This window comes from Hyposmocoma kahamanoa, unplaced genomic scaffold, assembly GCF_003589595.1.
Source record: "Hyposmocoma kahamanoa isolate Upper Pololo Valley unplaced genomic scaffold, ASM358959v1 102, whole genome shotgun sequence".
Lineage (NCBI taxonomy): Eukaryota > Metazoa > Arthropoda > Insecta > Lepidoptera > Cosmopterigidae > Hyposmocoma > Hyposmocoma kahamanoa.
This window is the reverse complement of record NW_020653337.1, coordinates 9,328,429-9,342,643: the sequence shown is the minus strand read 5'-3', so window position 1 is coordinate 9,342,643 and position 14,215 is coordinate 9,328,429. Positions and strand designations below refer to the sequence as shown.

The 14,215-nt window shown below is 34.4% G+C and overlaps 2 protein-coding genes across 2 annotated transcripts in view; both read right to left on the bottom strand.

Annotated features, from left to right (window-relative positions):
- The window catches only part of LOC113237128 (protein kinase DC2), a 53,069-nt gene extending 52,086 nt beyond the window's left edge, over nt 1-983 (bottom strand). The window contains exon 1 of the mRNA XM_026473423.1: nt 530-983. Within this exon, the coding sequence (XP_026329208.1) occupies nt 530-707 (178 nt within the window). The 5' untranslated portion in view covers nt 708-983. The remainder of the gene's footprint in view (nt 1-529) is intronic.
- A 6,800-nt stretch (nt 984-7,783) lies between these two features.
- Nucleotides 7,784-14,215, bottom strand: part of LOC113233365 — a 21,361-nt gene continuing 14,929 nt past the window's right edge. Inside the window, exons 19-24 of the mRNA XM_026468492.1 lie at nt 13,617-13,713; nt 12,152-12,308; nt 10,596-10,787; nt 9,247-9,410; nt 8,451-8,588; nt 7,784-8,309 (exon numbers count right to left, since the gene is read on the bottom strand). Coding sequence (XP_026324277.1) covers nt 8,154-8,309; nt 8,451-8,588; nt 9,247-9,410; nt 10,596-10,787; nt 12,152-12,308; nt 13,617-13,713 — 904 coding nt within the window. The 3' untranslated portion in view covers nt 7,784-8,153. The remainder of the gene's footprint in view (nt 8,310-8,450; nt 8,589-9,246; nt 9,411-10,595; nt 10,788-12,151; nt 12,309-13,616; nt 13,714-14,215) is intronic.

Genomic DNA, 14,215 nt, shown 5'->3' with positions numbered 1-14,215 from the left:
TCATAATGTGTAACGGTTCATGATATTAATAGGGCCGTTACAGTTTTTAGTACATAATATATAAAAGATATCGGGGCCTTATTTCTAAGGGTTCTTATTCAGCAAAAATATTGCCTTCAAGCTGTCTTAAAGTAATTATGAAGACATAGAACTGAGTGAATCCCGGCTTCAGCGCTCGTTCGTCACTAATATAGGCAATAGGATATATAACCCTATCTACAAAGACAACATTCGAATGATCGTATACCGAAGTACGTACAACATATACGTACAACGCGCGTTTCATGGAAAATGATTTTTTTCCAGTAAAAGACGCAATAATGTTGTTTATGTGTTTAAAATGATGAAAGATTTTTGTAGTAGTAGATGTTCGAGTGGGTGAGAGATGACAAAATTATTTTTTATTTTAATATTATGTTTTAAAACCTCGCTTTCTATATCTGTAACGTAGTAGCGGGTGATTCAACATGGGAACAAGATGAAATTATAGTATGATTTATCTTCTAATAAACCAAAAATTGTTACTTACCGATAGTTTTGAGGATCTGAAGGTCGTCGAGTTCATATTCTTTTTCTTCTTCCGTATACTCGGATTCGGAAGTGGTGGACTCCTGCTCTTCAGTGGAGGAAGCCACGGATAAAGACCTGACGTCGGAACTCAGCTCCGAACTACAGTCACGAACCAATTTAGCACTGGCCATTATCATCGTAAAGTTCACGCCACAGAAAACTGCAAATCCCTATACGAAAAGTTTTACGTCCATAATTCTACCACCGTCTTAATATTTCACACGTACAGTTTCTAAAAGACTAGAAAATAGGAAGTTTAGTTTTTTTAGGAATAGAATAAAAATTACAAACGTGACAATTTTTTGTATTAACACGATTTGTATTTATTGTCGTCGAGTGCGATCGCGCGAACGTTATTCAAAATCGACGACACGTTCTCTCCCTGACGCTGTTTGAATCTCACTAAACCGGCGGCGGCGTACGAATCTGCAGAACTACTACCGCTTTACATCGAAACTCGTCGACTTAACGCTTTTACTCAACGAGCACTGTACAGCTTTTGATAAATAGCCTATTTTAATCAGCGATCTTCAAATTTTATAAAAATATTTGCAAAATGAACTAGATAATCAGCACACAAACATGTTGAAGATTTATAGGTTCAAGAAGCACATAGTGACTTTAATTTAATAACGTTTTCATGGCGTTTGCCAAGTAGTCTTCCCAATAAATCCTTAACAAACATTGAAGATTTTGTTATTACGAAAATTATGAGTTCGTAGTAGTGTAAGTGCTGTAAATCTAGACCGATGGAGAAACTAGACCAGGGGACTTGAAAACAGAAGACTATTTCTAACACATAATCACTTTTTACCGCGAAATTTATATCGTTTCGAGATTTTAAAGCGGATTTGTGATAATTAAGTATACCTATTTAGTAATTACAATATTTTTGCCATTTGTATGACAGTACAACGATCTCATTCAGGTAAGTTTGTAGTGAGCCAAAATACATAGTGCTTGATAACAATTAATTAATAACAATTTCTTAATAAAATTAAATCAAATATTACAATTTTGCTGTATACATTTCATAAAAATTCTGTTGCTTTAGTATCACAATTGGATTCTACTTGCAAGTAAGCTTTAGCAGTGTCCATACCGTGCTAACAATACGCCTATATAAAGTCTGCGTATAGTATGAACACGGCGCAAATATGTGCCGATATGTCTGACAATACTACAAAATAATAACACTAAGAAACGATAAAACTAACCAGTTTCAATACTATCTCGAGCATTCATTCCTTTTAGCAAATGCAATTATCATTAGGAGAACTTACCTTGTGAGAGTTCGTCCAGGGATGTACTGCCACCATACCTATGTCTGCCGCCAAGCAGTAATGTGAGCATTAGGTACTGCGTTCCGATAGTGACAGCGCAACCTTTTTCATCGTCATCCCACTTTTTTAATCACCCTTTTCTCTGGTTCCTGGCCACTTACTTTTGAGATTTTGAATCGTTCTCTAATTCTCTTCATGATTCTTACTTTACTTCGTCTATCCTCACGCCATACCATCGGGTATATAACCAAAAATAGAGATGAAATAAGGGCCATACATTCCTGGTAACTCATCAGTGATACATCACTTATAAACATCAACTCTCGTTTGCACTGAAATATACAAGCGCCAACATCCGACCTGTGTGTACGTCTCCATATACTCCAAAAATATTCTGTATTTATTGAAATAAAGATAATATCTCTAACAATGGCGTGCTGTTTCATTTGGTGGTGTGGGGAAAAACAACAAAACATCTAATTACAAATCAAATGGAATTAAATTTCATCGGTAATTAAATATTAAATAATTATGTGATTTTGCAATTTTCGTCCATTATAGCAAAGCTCAAGTTAACTGGTAGATTTGAAGTGAAACAATTGACGACACCCATTGACGACACCCGTCAATTGTTTCGAATTTGGGCTGGCCAATCAGAGCGCAATTGTCACAGTAATGATATGGCAGAATAGTTTTCAAACAAATTAAATGACATTTCATCTCTATTTCTGGTTATATACTCGATGCTCCATACAAAATTCTCGAGGCGAGCAGAATATGCTCTTAATCATGTAACCAACTGCTTATAAGCAGCAATATATTTCATACGAATACCTTGTGCGGTAAGTTCATTAATCATATAATAATAAACTAATAAGTACTAATATCCGTAGGGAGTGTTTTTATATTATTGTATATGTTATACGTACCTGTTTTTGTTACAGCCTTTTGTGTCCTTCCTTTCTTCTTTCCTTCACCTGTTTCCTGCTGTTGTATTTCTACGATAAATTCGTGTGAACCGAGGGTACTTTCTATCATTACGCAGGACCCGCATGACACGGTTTTGAAGGGTAAGGGTGCTGGTGAAATTACAGGCAAATGGGACTTGTCAACTTATGTCTCAAGGTGACGGGCGCAGTGGCAGTGGGCCTCAGATCTTTGTGATTTAAAGCACTGAGTGGAACTGCAACTGTTATGGATAGGCGTGTCACATGTGAGCGACATTTTCGTCCCGTCACTTGGTATCATAAAAAAATCTTTACTGTAAATTAAAATACCTAAGTTCATTTGTGTTTGTGTAAATTAAACAAAGTCACTTTGAATAAAAAAATGTATTTGACAATAAGCTTAACATGTATCACAATCATCCAAGATATACAAAGACGTTAAATATAGTATCACTATGAAATCCGATATACGTTTCTCTTTACATATGAGAATAAATTATTATAGCTAATCTATACAGGTATACACTAACATGTAGTAACTTATACAATACTGGGTATATAATAACTCGTCTTTAAGCTGAACAGTTAAAGAATAATTATTATACCTAGATCTTGCTTATATTGTAGAGGCTCTAGGTCACGTATAATTGTGTTAAAAAAACCAAATAAAGTGATTAAAAATAAATTATGGCAAGGATTTCGTGATGCTAGAGATAAATAAGATTTATAAGTTATATCTTTGGAGTGGGGACAAATTTAAAAATATAATTAGTACTCTATGCAAAACTATGTAGAGACGGCAACATATCAAGCTACACATTAACGGATCTTGTTTCGTTGCACTGAAGGCGATACTCGAACAAAAGTGAACAGCCTGATGTGCTGTTTACTGTACATACTATGTACATGCTGTCAACGTTACATTCAGCTTTACACTTTGAACTTAAGAATCGTTCTTGTTAATTACGCATTCGCTCTGAATAATCACATGGCACCGCGCAGTGCAATGCGCAGGAGTGCCGAAATGTTTTTATCAATATCTGTGCAATTAAAACCTTCAGGTTAACTGCACATTGAATTTATATATTCAGCAATTATTCTAAATCTTAAAATATAATAAGCACTTAATTTTTCAATTAAGAACCTAAATAGGAACTAATAAAAATCTAATATTATACATATGTTTATATATATTGCACAAGAAACCAAATATTGTCGTAACTAAAAACTGGTGAAATTGAGACACGTTTTGAAATTTAAAAAAACTGAATGAAAACCATAAATTCATATTCTCGTTCGTAAGTGGATAACTAAATATTATGTATAAATAATCCCATTAGTCGCAATAAGATCCATTCAGTAATTCGCACCCCTCTTGAAAGAATGGCATAAATGGAGTTACGTCATACACGTGTATTGCTTTGCTTTGCAATTCTTGTACCTCTATCTACAATATTAGTCGTTATAGACTTGGAGTGTAGGTTTGATTTTTCTGTATCTAATGGAGCAATAAACGTTTTTGACGTAACTCCACTTATGCCATTCTTCCAAGAGGGGTGCAAATTTTTTTTTATTTCAAATTGGGTTTTATCGAGTCCACTGTTCTTGTTACGACATTATTTGGTTTCATATGCAATGTATAATATTATATATACCTACTTAATATATATTATATACATTCAATAATACTTAGGTACAGTTATAAACGTTATACCTACATAATAAAGTTCAAATAATATTAGACCTCGAGTGTGTTTAAAACGATGCATAAAATTTCACAGCTCGAACGGTCGGACAAAAATGTGTGTCGTCTGCACTGGGTTAAATATCCTCATTTCGATCAAAATTGTGTATCTCCCGGTTTATTAATCAGAAACCTAACTTAACTTCAGCTAGGACCGTTATGTAATAAAATAAGTTCTCCGGGCTGACATTTCCCTTAGTCGCTCATACGTAGCGATTTTTAATTATTTAAATAGATATATGTTATTTATAACTGTATTATTCATTATAAAAGCTGAATACCCTTACAATATACAAATACAATACACTCTCGTTAGAGGCGCCCGCTAGCATAGTATAATAAATAAGACAAGTGTGGTAACTCCATACAAACGTAGCAGCGCGGTTTGTATGTGTGTGCGACTGACGCGCACCCTGCACGAACGCACACATAATCGCATAATTTTGCGATTGCACGTTGCATAGCACTGGTCGTAACACGCAATATTATGCGAAAGTGTACGTCTGTACACGGTGCGCCTATTTCTAGGCAGATAGGGTTCACATTTTCATAACATACTACAAATAACGCTATTCTTAATTTAACTTTCATAAGCCTTGCTTATGAAATTGCGTATAGAGTTTCCATGCTTGTCTTATTATTCTATGCCACTATCAACTATCATAATGGGACAATGATAATTATGAGGGCTACTAATAAAATAATAATTATGAGGGTATACAGTACATAGTTCACCATAAATGTCTCTAGCAACCAATCATTCTTTGATTAAATATCACTAATGATACTCTATGTAACATAGTATGGGACACCAGCAATTACCACTACGCCAACTTAAAAATTGCAACAAAAGTTGCGATAATTGCTTTTTAATTTTCAAACATGTATTGGTTTGATTTTTTACAGCAAGTTATTCATCACAGATTATAAATATCGTCTGTTTAAAGGTAAAACTTTAAGTGCCTCTGTGGCCCGAACGGTTACCATACTGGACTGCCACGCAGCGGTCCTGGCAATTCCCGAGTCGGAAAAAATATATATCTGTGGTGAGAAAATCACGATATATCTGCACGCAAAAGTCTTATTATGTTTGTAACTTCTTTTTATTATTGACTATTTGTATTATTTTCTTAATTTTGAATTTATTTTTTATTTTGTCATTAAAAACAGTAGTATTAATGGATGGTGTTGATTGTTTAAAACACAGACATTTATCTAAATGGACACAGCAAGTACCGGGATTTATATTTATTTAAAAAAAATAATAAGTGCGCATTTGACCTCCGTCTCACCTGATGGAAAGTGACGATGAGGTCAAGGATGTAGCATGCACACCTAAATAATTACTATTCACTCTCGCCTTGAAAATGACGTCACAAGCGCCATTTAGTGATGAGAAATCTCCTTCGGCACCAAAGCGATTGATTAAATCGAAGACGCGGACGAAGCACGTATTTAGAATAACGATTTTTCAAGTATTTGTTGATAATAAAAAGCCGTTTTACTATATTAACATTTCAATGAATATAGTAAAATAATACCAGAATAAGATAATTAAATCCTACAATAATACGTGTTTTGAAAAGAAAATTTGCTCCGAAACGATTACGACGCAGTAAAACAATTTCCGGAAATCCGAAATTCGAAAAATTCAATGAATGGAATAGAATTTGGTGGTTTTAACAACTCTGTCACTCCTAGTAGTGTTAGCTTACCCAATCGATTCGGTATAGGAGAGAACCAAGGAATAATCACTGCAGGCTCATAATTAACATATTGCTTTTATTTTTCATTTTTAATAACACGAACTCGTCCGATGACTTTCGCCGTCACCCCCCAGTGTTGTCATCTTTTTTTTTTTCAAAATTACCCATCCTAACGAATTCGACAACTAATTTTCCAAATTTAGTAATTATTGTAAGTCGTGATAAGCATTTTAAAGTAAATAATAGATTAAACAATAGTTTTTACTAACAGTAGCTATACATGTATAGATTTGGAACACCTTTTTCCGACCTATGCTCAAAACACATTATATCGTTCGACAGTATGGAACAAATCTGTAGGCACCCTATCGATATTGTTGATCGACAGTAACGATCGACAATGTCGAGCTAAGCTGCAGGCACCCGATCGACAATGTCGAGCAAATCTGTAGGCACGCCATAGACAATGTCGAGCAAATCTGTAGGCACGCGATAGACAATGTCGAGTCTATTTAGATTTATATATATGGTTTAAAAGCTTGACTGACCATTATATATAGAAGCTAAAAAAGATGTTAGTGTAATGAAATAAGTTTTAGTTATAACACCAAAGATAACAATTGAGAAAGACAGTATGATGGTTTTGATTTTTGTTTATGAAACAAATGTTGGATAAATAATATTAAATATTTAAATGGCAAAAAATGGTTGTTTTATAACACTTAATAAATTCAAATTTCATTTCATTACCATATGAATAAAATGAAATTAATAAAACGACCATATTCCAATAACTTACCGTCTATATGAAAACTTCTTTAGCTATACAAAATGCACGTAATAATCTATTAAGACGAATTATGTAACAATATTTATGCAACAAAAACAAAATTTAATATTTACAAGATTCTTAGAAATAATGGTGAAGAGAGCGTAGTAAATACTTTACATACTAATAGGTACTTTTAAAGAATGAACAGTAAAACAATTTTTTGCACAACGAAATGCAGTAATACACATTAAAATATTGACAAGGGTTATTATATTTTACATTCCCAGGCTTCTTCTCTTGTATCTCCCCCAATCATAATGCATTACCTCTGTCTGCAGAACGAATGATTGAATACACAGCCAAGGCCATGTGTAAACGTGAGTAAGACTAAAGGCTACTGATAAAATACATTTGTATCTTGCACAATATTTCCATAAATTGAAAAAACTGCCTTATAGCTACATACGTTTAAAGTTCTAAGGTTTCGGCACTTTTATTACTTTAAACTATTCTGGTATTCTACCATAAATATAAAAGTAACCTTCCTGTTTAGTGGGTTTGGACTTTGTGGATCTCACTAGTGCCACGTTACACTCTAGGGCGGTTCACAATACTGCGATTTGACAGTGGACAACACAACGATTTGTAGGAATTGGACTATTTCCTCGGATCTAAATCGCGTACAATTGTTACAAACAAAGTAACGTTTCGGGCTCTTTAAGGGTTCCAAGGCAACGGCTGACTGGAACCATGAGACTTGTAAAGGACCTGAAACTTTGGTTTGTGAAAAAACCAATATACGCAATTTAGATCCGAAAAAAATTGTTTCATTGCGTATGTTTAACAATAAGAACGCGATATTACGATTTGTGACATTACAATTAGATTGAATCTGTATTATGTTCACCTCACCGTAAAGATGCATCGACATAGAATAAGTATAAATCTTTCTCACTAGTTAATGAGTATTATTATTTTATGGTAAAACTGATTCAAACATATTACACACTTCGAGTTAATTCTGAGAAAAAAATATTCTTATGTACACTGGGAATGTTCATGCACATCAACAAAACATTTCAACCCCTTTTCGTTTGATCTCTTAACGTACATGTAAAATGTGTCAAAGAACTATACAGTCACAACAAACACGACACCAGCGTGTGTAGCTACGGCTAACCTTGAATGGTATGTTGCTGATCGACAGAACGCCATTGACTTGACATCTGCTAAAGGAAATCGTTCTGGGTACACCTCTCTGAAGTTGTGCGTGATTGGTGTCAGAGACTGTGTAGAAAATTAAAGCAATTTTGTAATGAAAACTTTAAAAAAATTGTTGTTATGGCAAATCAAGTAAAATTTCTAAAGCCGAAGCTTTGTAGTTTTGATAAGTTATAGAACTATACAGTTATAGAAGTATTCACTCACCGAATCCAAGGCGAATTCTATTCCATATTTGGTAATAGCGTCATCATACGTCACCGGCTCCAATTTCACCGTGAGGTCATCATTGGCCTTCTGTTTCCTCTTCTTCCCAAGTCGGACCATTTGTATACTACCGACAGTCTGAAAAATAATACACAATTATGATTGAGTAAATTGCAGCAGAAACAAATTAATTCAATCGAAACTATTACAGTACTATTTAACTAAAGTGCATATATCGTGTGAATAAAAATTCACTTCGACGGTTCGGACATGTTGCATCGTCTGTGGTCTCGAAAGGACATGACCTGATTCAGGACGCAACACGTCCGAAACGTCGAAGTAAATAAAATATATTTATACATGGTCTTGTAGGGACTCTGGGTCAGGTCCCTTCGAGACCATAGACGGTAAACTTTTAAATGATTAGTTATATAATGTAAGTTGTTTTGATACTGACATGTACATGTTTTCAACAAAGACATGGGGTATTTTAAATTTAAAATATCAAATTTAAAATATCTCAACGTTCGTCGAATTTGACCTACATCTAAACAATTAAGGTAAAGCGAATTGATATAATAAAAATATAAAGTCATTGAATATAATTTTCCCGCTTATCACATTTACAATAGCATGAAATAGGTTAACAATACCATGAAATAGGTTAACAATATACTGTGTTGCTTCTTCTTGGATTCCGAATCACGACGTTCGTCAATTTACTTGCTAAAGGTGTGCTTGCTTACTTGCTCTTTTTGCAATGCGGATATAAATATTCATAATATACGTAACTTACGATTTTTTTAGGCTCTTCAAAGGCGGGGTGTTGCAATGAAACGCGCAGAAGAGGCAGGGAAAAGGAAGCGGCTTTAGCGCAATGCACGCAACCAGCATTCGCGACTGTACACAACACGCGTTTGTTGCCGCCCCACCAATGCAACTCGCTCAGGCCCGTGTTTACTGAAAAAGTTTACTTACACTCCAACTGTTATGGACAGGCTTACCGTTAGGCACACCACTTGATATTATAAAAAAAAAATCATAAAAACCTACATCACAAGCTATTGTGAATTTGAACACCATCACAGTGAAATAGTAATATTATTAAAATATTCGACTATATCGAACTCAACTTTTCATTACTTGTTATAATTATGAATACAAAGATGGAATACAAAAAAAATTACTTCGATCTGACAGGACTCGAACCTGCGTCTGTGCCAAACTAGGGCTACCGCTCTTACCAACTGAATTACAGATCGAATCAGCAGACCTTACAAATGTAACCAACTTACAGATATTTTGTATTCGGTTTTTCGCCATAAGTAACACATGTATTTTAATATAAAATTTTAATATAAAAAAAATAAATTTAATATAAATAATATTTAAATTTTAATAATTATAACACACCAAATTTCGTTTCACATAGCATGGTTCCGTTGGCGTTTGAGACTTGAAATTTCTAGAGATGGAGTGATGTATAATCGAATGAAAAATAACCGATTTAAATATCTTATCGAGATAATTTGTAACGAGGAGAAAATCGATTTACAGAAAATATAAAGAAGAAAATACTATGTTATTAAGTAACCAAAAAACCTACACAACAAATAAAAAAATCAACAACAACCAAATAAAAAGTCAACAACAAAGCATAAAATGAACTGCAACGAAACGAACTTTGTCCATTGCTCCAAAACATCACGCAAAGCTCAAAACAAAGGAAAACGACCCGCATTCAATGTGCATGCACTCGTATTGACGCGACAGTCGATTCGATTTTAAAGATTTTATGGCGTAAATCTTTATGGATAAAATATTCCGTATTACGCAGCAGTAATCGAGATATTTTATGTTTATCATTTCATTTTCTTTATATATTCCAATTTTATTTAAAATTAAAAGTGCAAAAAAAAATATTGTTTGTTTTAGATACAATGCGATAAATTAACGATTTCTTTTTGTAACCTGGTAGCCAGATTAGTTATAAACAGTATGCACGGAACATAGAAATTGGAAATGTCACAGGACTCATCCTATGTAATGTAAATGTACTTTATTCGAGTAATTTCACAAAAAATGAATAAATATCATATTAGTTAAACATCATAATATGCAATAAAATCAATTGTAATTACTTACCAAAAGCATCATCTCCAGATAATGTTGCAGTAGGCCAGAGAGGTGTGAACGAAACGCCACTGGCCGGTATTCGGGTTCGCACGCGGGCGGGCCACACCGAAACACGTGACGACATTTCGCAGCCAGTAGGACCCACCGAACACACTGCACCCATGGAGGCAATTGGATCCATTGATGGGTACGCGCCGACATCTGTTACAATTAATTTATAATTATTTTTGCGTATCGTCGGGGATAGTGCAAATCCGCGTATATAGTATTGGCAAAAGCGCGTATCTGCACCAAACCAAATTTCACTGGAGAGGGATTTAACGTCATTACTAAATTTTTGCACAGTAAGTATTAATTTATGTTGTCTACGGACTGATAACAATAGATTCCCGCAAATCATGCTAATTTGGTTGCCACAATATTTACGCGGATTTGGTTTGGCGACTAAATTACCGAAATGAAGACTCGTAATCAAATGCTAGTTACGCGTAATTGCAGTATCCCCGACGATATTACTTATATTATTATTGCAAGCTCCAATAATGATAATTCGTGTTCTCAAACATTTTGAGCCTTTGGAAACTTCGTAAACTGTTAAGGTGTTGTATCTCAGTTTTACAATTAATTGAACGCGAACAAGAGTGGAATGACTTGTAGAAGCGCTGCAGAACGCTGCAGTGGCGCGACTGTGACACGGCAATCGCGCGTAAGGTTGTTGCGAATATCAGCATCATAATATAATCCGTATGAATTAAAATATCCGCATCATCCTCCGCATTCATCGATGCTGATATTAATTACGGTTATTCGCGATGTGATATTAATTTACAAATCATCCAGAAAAAGACTGCAAGTCCAAAAAGCAGCTTACCCGTCATTCTTATCATTGATAAACCTCCAGTGCGATAAAGTTAGGCAAGCTGAATGATAAAATCAATCGGCAGGTCGATTTGTTTGTTAACGATTAAAAAACATTAATTTAGATTCAAAAAGGATCTTCACATTTTGCACGATTTTTTTAAAGAGAAAACATGAACACCCGCTCTGATGTCTAAAAAATCGACATCAGCAACAACATCGGTCTGTAACGCTTCAGTAATTTTTAGATCACCATATGTTCATTTATTATTTAATTGTTACTGCAAATGTGGAGGGTGCGTGTCAGCAACTAATCTTCTAAATATTGTATAAAAATTAGTAGAAGCGCCGCTGCAGCGCTTGTACAGGCGTCTAATTTTAAGGCACCCAAAATTATTTTTTTTATACACGACATGGGGATCTTTGACCTCAATTATCTCAAGGCCACAGATCGAGATACAAAATTTGTGAAATTTGAGTAGATGGTGAGATAGCTTCTTTTTATTCCTTTTTTTTATGACACTAAGCGACGCCGACGAGACGAACAAGTCGTACGCCTATACGCGGTAAGCTACACGCCTGTCCTTAGCAGTCCAGCTTCCCTCGCTACGCTTAATTATGTATATTATTGAAGGTCTCTTTTGCTGTAAACATTATAATAATATAAAAACCAATGTATGCTTAGATTATTTAAAAAATCAACTAACCCATCACGCAACAGTTATGTGGCCGCTCATCATGGTAAGGATATAAAACTGTGATATTGTTCTCTTTGGTTCGCAGCAAAGGAGATTCGTTGTGAAGATCGTAATATGCCACAGTCCCATCGCTGTATCCCACTATGATTACGGAGTGACCTTTTTGCTAAAAAAATAAATGATTATTTTAATTAAAAATATTACGTCATTTCAAAGCATAGCATATTTTCAAAAAGCATGCCAATAAATACAGCATGTTAAAAAAGCACATCTGATATTTTAAGGAGTGACTCTACCTACGACTCCGAACAAATAAACAACTTTTTATACAAACGGCTGACAAACTGGTACCAAGTTTGGAATTTCAAATTAGACATGAGATACTTAGCGATTGTCTGACAGTAACATAGGAAAAGGCGCCCGTGAAATTTTATACATATTTTTTAACAGTCGGCAATAACAGTCTTTGTTTGCCAATTACGACGAAAATATAATCCTAAATAAAAAACAATACTTTTTCCTCGGCTTTTTGCACGAAGTCATTAATTGCCACAAAATTTATATAGCAATTAATGACTTATTGCAATAAGCCGGCGTTTCATAAATAAAAACCGACCTCAAAAGTTCGTGGAATTACACATACTATTTGCTAAATTTAATTGAAATCCGATACCGGAAAGTGCGCGAAACCGGGTTCAGCCCCTAGTTTGCCACCCTTAGGGGTGGAATATTTTCTTTAAATTTAATTGGGACCCATCGAGTATATAACCAGAAATAGAGACGAAATAAGAGCCATCCATCCCTGGCAACACATCAGGTAAATGGGCCTTATTTCATTTTTAAATATCGACTCTCGTTTGCAATGTAATAATAGAAAACAGAAATAGTACAGCGCCAACAACTGACCTGTGTGTACGTCTCCGTATATTTCAAAAATATTGTGTATTTATTGTAATAAAGATCTCTAACTATGGGGGCCTGTTCCATTAGGTGGTGTGGGAAAAACAGCAAAACATCATAAATTTACAAGAAAAAGGGAAACATATTTCATCGGTAATTAAATATGTAATTTTTCAATTTTCATCTGTTATAGTAAAGCTGAAGTTATACTGGTGATTTTAAAGTAAAACAATTGACGAGACACCCGTCAATTGTTTCGAATTCGGGCTGGCCAATCGGAGCGCTTTTGATTTGGCAGAATAGTTTTTAATTGTTACTGATTAAGTATTTACTCGATGTTGAGACCAATACTGAGGTACCCTCTTTTCAACAAAAAAAAAATAAAAATAGGTTCACAATCTGGAGTAATCAGGTAATATAGTCAGGTATATATAAATATATATATACAAAAAAAATACAGTCGAATTGTGAACTTCCTTCTTTTGAAGTCGGCTAAAAGTAGGGAACATAAGATACCATTTTATTAATGCCCTCTCTTCATCACCTTTATGTAAACTATATAATGTAAACATACCGGTGACCAATTTATAGAAGTAGCTTGATACTTCTTGTCAGGCATCGTAGATAATCGCATCTCCAGGACAGGTTCCATTTTGTAGATCAAAGTGTCTCTGAAAATTTATAAATATATTAATAAACACGCGGGCGCATCCAAGGGACCGACTGATAGTCGCAATATAGGTCAAGTGCAATGCAAGCTTCCATCCCACCCCCTCAGCGAGGGGACCTAAGGGACAGGTGTTTACGCTATACGCTCAATCAGTCAATTGGTCAATTTAAATAATTTTATTTTTACATGAAAGTAAAATTTTATGAATAATTAATTAAAAGTCATGGAACAAAAGTTGTAAAATTTTCTAATTCAATTATTTTTTTGTGAAATTGCTCCACTAGTTTGTTATAATTAGTAATACAAAGCTCGAACACTTAGATTTTAGAGGATGACTTTTTAGTCACCATCCAAGTTTTTAATATTTATGATCTTTGGTGAAAAAAATTAACTGTGTTCTTTCTTTTAGTATCTATCACTCAGTACTAAAATGTTGAAACGACGCCATAAATAAATATAGTAACATGCGTTCTATGTCTACCAATTTTTGTTCAAATCTAATA